The sequence below is a fragment of the Balearica regulorum genome, chromosome 14, assembly GCF_011004875.1.
Source record: "Balearica regulorum gibbericeps isolate bBalReg1 chromosome 14, bBalReg1.pri, whole genome shotgun sequence".
Classification (NCBI taxonomy): domain Eukaryota; kingdom Metazoa; phylum Chordata; class Aves; order Gruiformes; family Gruidae; genus Balearica; species Balearica regulorum.
The window spans coordinates 15,039,982-15,047,814 of NC_046197.1; the positions used below are offsets into that span (position 1 = coordinate 15,039,982).

At 55.5% G+C, this 7,833-nt stretch overlaps 1 protein-coding gene across 1 annotated transcript; it reads right to left on the bottom strand.

The window, feature by feature from the left end:
- Positions 1 to 569: 569 nt before the first annotated feature.
- Positions 570 to 7,470, bottom strand: MYOZ3 (myozenin 3). The gene is made up of 6 exons (XM_075766794.1): positions 6,470 to 7,470; positions 5,934 to 6,097; positions 5,590 to 5,664; positions 5,342 to 5,489; positions 4,879 to 5,050; positions 570 to 2,238 (listed from the first exon to the last, which is right to left on the bottom strand). Exons 1-6 carry the CDS (start codon positions 6,648 to 6,650, stop codon positions 2,076 to 2,078), a joined length of 903 nt encoding a protein of 300 aa, XP_075622909.1. The 5' UTR covers positions 6,651 to 7,470; the 3' UTR covers positions 570 to 2,075.
- Positions 7,471 to 7,833: the final 363 nt, after the last annotated feature.

Genomic DNA, 7,833 nt, shown 5'->3' on the forward strand with positions numbered 1-7,833 from the left:
TTAAGTTTATCTGTGTGTCAGCTGATTTTACGTAATGGATCTGTGGACATCTTTCTGTAAAGCGAAACTTGATGGGACCTGTTCTGAAGCCTCATTTGCTTGTTTTAAAAACAACAACATTAAAATATTTGATTTTTTTCAACGCTTTGCGTAGACCTTGCTTCCTGAAGCTCAGTGTCTGAGGACTTTGATTTTTATTTGGCTGCTGCCAAAGCCAAGATGCAGAGCAGGCAATGACAGTGTGTGCAATATGAGCTCCATGTGCTGTCCCTGTGCCATGCCATGGGGTCCCACCGATGCTGCCAGCCCTGCCAGGCTGTTGGGGGTGGCATAGCCAGGGCACGGCTGGCAGGCAGGGTGGCTTTCTCTGGGGAAAGGGCTAGACTTTGGGCACAGGTAATTAGTTTAGCCTTTGTTAGGTAAGAGCCATCCCAGGGCAGCATCAGAGGACAGGCAGAGGTCTGCCGGTGGATTGGGGAGGGCTGCAGCGTTTGCCACTGCTCTGGCTCTGAGTCGCAGTGGTCAGGGCCCACGAGCGCTGTGCAGACAGATCTCCAATGCAAGCAGGCTTTACATCATTGCAATTTATTTATTGTTTCCAGCTGGGTACACAGGTTCTCCAGCTGATGGACAAAGGAGGAGAGATGGGCTTGGAACAGGACAGCAGTTGAGCATCATAAATTCTTAATGTTTAAGGAACAGACCTTTTTTCTTTCTATTTCCTTGTCCCCTCCTGCTTCTGTGGGAAGAACAGAGCAATGACGGTTTCCTGCCTGAACGGTGTGTTGTGGCAGCAGAATCCCTGTGCGGGATTTGCTCTGCACATCTGGCTGCGCAGCATTGCAAATACACTTCAGAAGTCAGGCAGCTGTTAACTGCGTTTTTACCACAAAATTTACTTGCCTGGTTTAACCACGGTGATGGAAAAAGAAACTTTTATCCTGATGCTCCTGCTTTTGCAAGATTAAATAAGGGTAATGTTAAGAACCTGACAAAAGCAGTTGTAGATAGCCTGTATTAAGTTAGAGATTTTTTGTTAGCGGGGTTTCCAGCTGTTCTGATGACTGTCCTATAGACTGTTGTTAGCTGCGTGTCCTACCGTGTGTCACCGCTAAAAACATTTGTGCAGTTGAACCCTCCCTGCTGATTTTCACATTCGCGGAGGAGCCTGCGCTTGCTCAAGCCATGGCTCCACTGCTTTTCCTTCCCACTGGTGTTGAAGTAACCAGAACACCCTGGCAGGATCTTCAGGCTGGTGCAATTTTGGGGTGCAGCTGGTCCAGGCGGGGCCTGGTCCTTACGGACCAACTATATGAAGTGAATCTGGCATAAGTCAGTCAAAGGGCTTAGATGTTTAAGCAAGGCATGCAAATAGCAGTAGGAAGGGGAAAACATCAGCTGCCAAGTGCTAGCCAGTCGCTTGCGGAAAATGGGGCGCAAGTTTCCAACTCCCAGCGTTCCCGTCCCACCTACCCCGGCTGCGCTGTACGTGTGTTGGTGAACAGGCAGATGGCCGGTTCCTCATTTGTTTTTGTTCTCCAGCCAAGCCCAAGGTAACTACTTTTAACATCCTGATGCCTCCGGTAGCTTGTTTTGCTGGTGTTCTTCAACTACCTCCTCCTCCTCTCTCTGTCCCGACCGGAATGACAGATGCAGAGTTGTCCTGAAGGTGGAATTTATCTGCAAAGGCACCAGCTGTTGGAGCAGGTCTTGCGTGTCGGTGAAGAAGCAGCGAGACAGCTTGGTGTGTTGCAGTTGGCAGTCCTGCCGTTTTCCATGAGGCAGGGAAGAGGACAGGCTGTTTTGTACGGGAGCTTACAGGGATCTGCTTGCATTAACGATGAGAACTTGGCCGTTAGCTTAGCACTAAATGCCCATGTGATAATGGCTGGTACGAGGAGAATTCAGAATGGTCCCAGACTTGAGCTGTTCAAATCCTGTTGAAGAGGATGACGACCCGAGACCGCTAGCTTAGCTTTCACGAAGAATACTTATTCCCTTCTCCCCTACCGTGCGAAGTACATTTGAGACTAGCGAGAAAAGCAGCCGTGGCGATGGGGAAGGGTATGCACATCCTACAGCTCGTCGCTCTCTGGTAGAATCCGCACCCACCCTTGTGGCACTCTGTTGAAGTTACGTCTGTGGGAAATCACCTCCAGAGCGCTCAGGTTCTCCAGCTCCATGGCAGGCACAGGGAACAGGTCGCTGACCAGTGCTCTGTCAAATGGGGTGGGGGTCCTGCGGCACAAGAAAAAGCGGATTTAGCACGTCATGTTGTGCATGTTGTAAAGGTGGTGGAAAAAGCAGGTCTGGATTTACTACTCTGAGCCCAGCAGCAACTCGGCAATACCTGTAGCAAATGACAACCCTCCTCTTCCTCCCCAGGACACCGTTAGAGTCTCTGCCAGCCCAGCGAGGTGCTTCTCTTGTACAGAGCCAACCTCAGCTCGAGCTTTGGCAGGCCTGCAGAGTAGGGTTTGGTGCCTGAGCAGCAGGGGCTGCGCAGGGCAGGGAGGAAGCGTGTTGCTACCTTTGCTGTAGTCTCTTGAGGGGCTCCACCAACAGCAGTAGAGATATTTTGCTCATGAAAGGGGTTAGATGAAGAGAGCAGGTGACGGTGACAAACCTCCTGGTCTTTAGAAAGTGACTGGTCCGCAGCTAATGCGTTCTGCAGAGGGCCGAGGCTGATAGTGCTGCCTCCTGATTGCTCCAGCACATGTGCAGGCAAATGTCTTTCTCCCGGCCCTGGCTCCAATCTGCCTTTTGGGACAGCTTCTCTTGAACTATGACTAACAGGAGGAGCAGTGCGGGGGCAAGAGCTGTCATCCCTTCCTGGAGAAATGTGGAAAGGGACCGGGGAAGAGAGTGCCAGCCCCCAAAAAGCCAAGAATGTTGGTTTTGGAAGGAGCACATGGAGGCTGAGCTATCAATGAGGCATAGCTGGCAATGTTTGCTTTGGGAAGCGCTGCTCGAACATGAGTAACGTGGCACTGTTTTGCAACAGTGTCCTAGGGAGAAATAAGGCGGGGAGAAGATAAATGAGAGGTTTGTTCCAGAAACTTTTTCCCTTTTGGGAAACGACAGTCCTTTTCAAAGCTTGGTTTTCACTCTCTCTTAAGGCAGCACACCTTAGCAAGGTGGCCAAAGGTCTTTGCATCACAGCCTGAATGTTTAAAGTTGGGAAGAAATCAGTCTGCTTTAATGCAATTGCTGTTGAGGTGGTGAATTTGCCCTTGCCCCGTGACCCATGTGAGCTGTGCTGGGATTCACCTAGCTTTAGGCAAGACCACTGGCCTCTCGCTAGCTGGTTTGTTCCAAAAAACTTGTTTTTCTGCAGTTTGGTATTTAGTGAACTGAGAAGTGATTTGAAAGCCAACAGCTTGGAAGATCATGAAAAGCCCAGTTAAAAGCAGATTGGCTCTCTGAATCTTCATGCCTCAGTGAAGAATTAGAGGAGGTGGCGAGAGGCTTGGTGTTAAATTAGCATCCATCTGTATTAAATAACAGTTCAAGACTTTAAATAGAAAGACAGCATGTGAGAGGGGAGAAATGGTACGGGGTAGAGCATTATTCAGAAACATGCCCTTGCTTCAGTCCCTGTTCATAAATAAATACTGAGGCAGGAACATGGCTAAATGTTGGAAGAAAAGAGCCAAGTGTCTGCAGCAGCTCCTTGTTCTCCCCCTACGGCACCTCCTCGCATGTTACCGCTCCAGGAAAGCTCCGGATGGCTGAGTGACTGGGAAGGAGACCCTGAGGACGTAGCTAACGCAGCCCCTTTGCTTCTCCCCTCTTGCCTGTGGCTGCCCTGGGTTCTTGTCCCTTCTGTTAACCTCATCTCCCCCAGCTCCACTCCAGTGCAAACCAGTGCACTGCCATGCTTTTACTGGTGCAGAAGAGGAAACTCAGGAGGGCTGAGCGTGCAGCAGCCTTGTGCTGTGCACCGCGCCGGGCCCCACAGCAAAGCTGTGCTGTGTCCTGGTAGGGAGCTCCAGTGGGAGCTTGCCTACTGGAAGGTGGCTTTGGCCAGGCCACTGAGGCTAACATACTTTCATCCTCATCAAAGAGGATTTCAGTGAGGAGGAGAGCCAGGACCTGAGTTTGCAGATTCGCTGGGATGTTCAGCTTAAAAGTTCAGCTCGTTCTACCTTGGGCTGCTGGTACTTTGCTACCACCAGACCTCCACGTCCTGGATACCCACCGAGCGTCTTTCCAGAAAGGAGATTTCCCTTGTCAGTCTCTGCTCCAGGGTCCCAACCTCGACCCCAGTGTGATTTGGAGGTGCAAGGAGGCACAGCAGCCAGGCTCTGTTGGAAGCAGCCACAGGGCACAGAGCTCGCCAGGCTGAACCACCAGAAATTGCCCAATTGAGACTTCAATCTTGATCAAGTGTTTGGAAGGAATCTGGTGACCTCTTAGCACCTTGTGGGAAGATTAACCTTATACCCCCACTGCTTCCAGCAGCTGCTTGGATACCTTAAGGAAATTAGGAGAGGGACTTGGCACTGTCTCTGCCATTCCTCCACCTGGCCCAGAGCTGAAGTCAGCTGGGAAGAGCAGCAATTCCTACTCCAGGACCATGTGCACGAGAATTAGTCCTCCCAAATGTCATTCCTGGGGTTACCTGGTGAGATCAAACTGCTTAAGGCTGCATAAGCCAGTGGTGGAGATCTGGGGAGGAGCTGGAGGCAGGGACCTTTGCAGAGGACCCACCGAGGAGCTCCTGAACAGGAAAGGAGCAACCTGAGCCCTTGCTGCTTCCCTGTGGTGTATGGACCATCATGTTTCCCTGGCAGGATGGTAGGTGCTTCTTGAGGCTGAAGGGTTTGGCCAAGGGATGGACAGGCTGGTGGTGCCTGCTCCTCGGCCAGTGTTTACCTGTTGAAGCTTTTGAAATCCCATAGAGTGGGTCTCATGGGTTGCTGGTTCTCGCCGTGCACAGCGTTGTCCTTGTCACCAAGGAGCTCTTGCCACGGGGAGCGGTAGCCCTTGGGGATGGCGGTAACATTGAACTTTTCCGGGGGGATTTCTTTGAGGGGGCCTGAGTATCCTGCATGGGGGAGAGACGGCATGGGCTGCTGCGGCTGCAGCCGGGCTGGGGCAACGTCCCGAGCAGGGGAGGGGAGGCTGGGAACAGCCCTGCCTTCGCACGGCCACAGAGGACCTGCTGCTGGGGGGCAGGATTACATATATATATATCATAAATATATGTTGTATATTTATATATATACAAACTCTGGGGGAGGGTTTTGGGGAGGACCCCTTGTCAGGCAGCAGCTCGAGGTGCCCCACATTACTGAGGTTACAGCGGTGTAGGCTTTGGGGTGGAGGTGGCATTTACCGGGGGCCAGGGCGTCAGGGTTGAGGATTTTGCTCATCTGCAAAACTTTCTCTGTCTTCTTGGGCACTTCGGGGGGGCTGCCCTGGGGCGATGCTGCCACGTGGAGCTCGGAGTGATAACTCTGCTGGCCCTCAGCGTCCTGCCCTGCCTGCAGAGGGGAGAGTCAGCAGGTGTGGGGAGCAATCCCTGCCCCGGTCAGGACTCGGGATGCTGTTGAAAGCACCTCAGAGCTTTCTCCGCCTACTCACCGTCCACTCGTTCGCCGTTCCCTCTGGGTCACCTTTCTCGGTGTGGTGTGACCCACCTGCCCCCGGCCCTGGGAGCTGCGGGAGGTGAGGAGAAGGGTTAGTGGGTGCAGAGGGGGACCGGCACCCTTGCTCTTTGGCGGATGCTGAACCTGATGCTTGCCCGTGTCCATGCTCAGCCCACCAAGCCATCTCTGCTCTCCCTTCATCTCAGTGTAGTGGGCAGCTGAGCACAGCTGCCCCACTGTGACGCCCCCAGCCCCACAAGGAATCGCTTCCCTGCAAAGGCTGCGAGAGCTGGGGAAGGGCTGTCCCGCTCAGAGCTGGGGGATGAGCCACAGACCCACCTCCCTGTAGCCGCTGGGATGCTCAAAGACGAAGCGCTGCATCCGCTTCTGGCGCTGCTGGAAGAGCTGGGAGCCGCGGTTGTTCCGCAGGGAGAGCTCCTCGATCATCAGGTCCTGTGGCGTGCTCACCTTCTTGCCCAGGTCCAGCTGGGGTGCTGGGGAGGCTGGGGGGAGAGCACGGCCACAGCTGAGGCTGCTGCAACACTGGGTACCACCGCACCCAGCACCGGGGTCCCTGTCGCACAGCTCAGCCATGCTTCTGTGCCGGGACCTGCTGTTTGCTCCGTGTGGGGAATTGTCGGGGAGTTATCTCAGCTCCAGAGGCTCGAGCAGCCTCTCCTGCCCCCATGCATGGACCCTCCATCCTTTGACATGCAATTGCTGCCCCTTGGGGCTGTAGTGCAAGAGAGGCCCAAGAAAGCAGGCACAGAGGCTCTGGGGCGTGGGGCCAGTGGCCTCAACCAGAGCTGGGTCTGGCCCCTAGGCAGGGGGGCAGCACTGCCCTGGGACTGCCGGCACCTCCGGCCCCCCCTTACCATCTTCAGGACCCGGTCTCATGATGGTCATCACTTGCTGCCACACTCCAGGGGCAGCTCTGTGGGAAGGGGACGGATACTTCCTGGCTGGAAGAGAGAGGCAGCCCTGGGGTGACACTAAGCACAGGCACATGTCAGCCCCAGCCGTGCCACAGGGAGAGGCCAGGCTTTGGCTGAGCATCTCCCCTGGCCAGCATCATCCCCGAACATCTCCCCTGGCCAGCATCATCCCCACACTACTCTCCATTCCCTTCAACAGATGTAGGGAAATGTCCAAAGCATTCCACCCCTCAGCCCCTGCTTGTCAACTTTCCTCTCTGCCTTTCTTTAGGGCAGAAAACATCCCCAGCTCTGTCCTTGCCCACAGCAACCCAGTGTCTTTGTGTCCTGAGCCCCCTCAGAGCAGCACCCACAGCCTGCCAGGCGAGCAGGGGCCCTGGCTGCCCGCCCCCCCCCAACACCTCCGACTTAGCAGAGCTATTTTCAGCCACTGGCCCCGAGGGTGCCGGAGCCGCAACCCTGACGCTGCTGGGGAGCCCAGCCAGTGCCGAGACAGGGCATGGGGTTGCTGGGCTGCGTTGCTCTTTCATGGGGAGGCAGCTGGAGACCACTCTGAGCCCCCCGGGGTGCCCACCCACAGCAGCGTCCTCCTGTGCTGCTGGGCTATTCGGGTCAGCAAGTCTGAGAAATGGGGTGGTGGTTCAGCCCTGTTTGGTGCACCTGGTATCCCTCAGCTCGGGCTGATGCTGTGCAGCTTCTCCTAAGAGCCCTGGAGAGCAGGGGGTCCCCGCAGGGCCGTGGGTGCCTGGCACGCAGCTCCCTGCCAGCTCTGAGTTCCACATTAACCATCTGCACAGAGAGCCTGGGACCTGCGCCCCGTCCTTCCTCGATCACCCTCTGGGAAGACCATACCTTGACCCCCACAGTGGCGAAGTCCCCACCGCCAGGGATGGGATGTCCCCAAGCCCCGTGCACCCACCTACCTGCTGACCCCAGCATGGGACCTCACCTCCCCTACCTGTCCAGGGGATGCTCCAGACGCCGGGGACTGAAGATGCTCACAGGCTGAACTGGGGACGAAGCTGAAGCCAAACTGTGGCCACCAGCACTCGGTGGCCCTGGCTGGCCCTCCACAGCACCCCCAAGCTCCCTGCCGCTCGCCCCGACCCGTGCTGGGCTCCAGCCCAGATGCCAAGGTCCGGCCGCGGGACAGCAGTTATTTCTGGCTGAGAAAGGGGGCGGAGCAGGGCTGACCCTTGGGGACTGGGATGCTGTCATCCCGGCACAGAGCAGGACTGATCCCTGGGGATCAGGACACCATCACCCCGGCACAGAGCAGGACTGATCCCTGGGGATCAGGACAC

Bases quoted from the DNA above. Each gene is read 5' to 3' on its own strand.
- MYOZ3 (XM_075766794.1), bottom strand. From the start codon at position 6,650: ATGCTCAGCCAAAGCCTGGCCTCTCCCTGTGGCACGGCTGGGGCTGAC. The intron at 5,665-5,933 runs GTGGGTCTGTGG...CACCTCCCGCAG, and splicing joins ATCCCAGCGGCTACAGGGAG to CTCCCAGGGCCGGGGGCAGG. The intron at 5,051-5,341 runs GTAAATGCCACC...TCCCCCATGCAG, and splicing joins CCCTGACGCCCTGGCCCCCG to GATACTCAGGCCCCCTCAAA.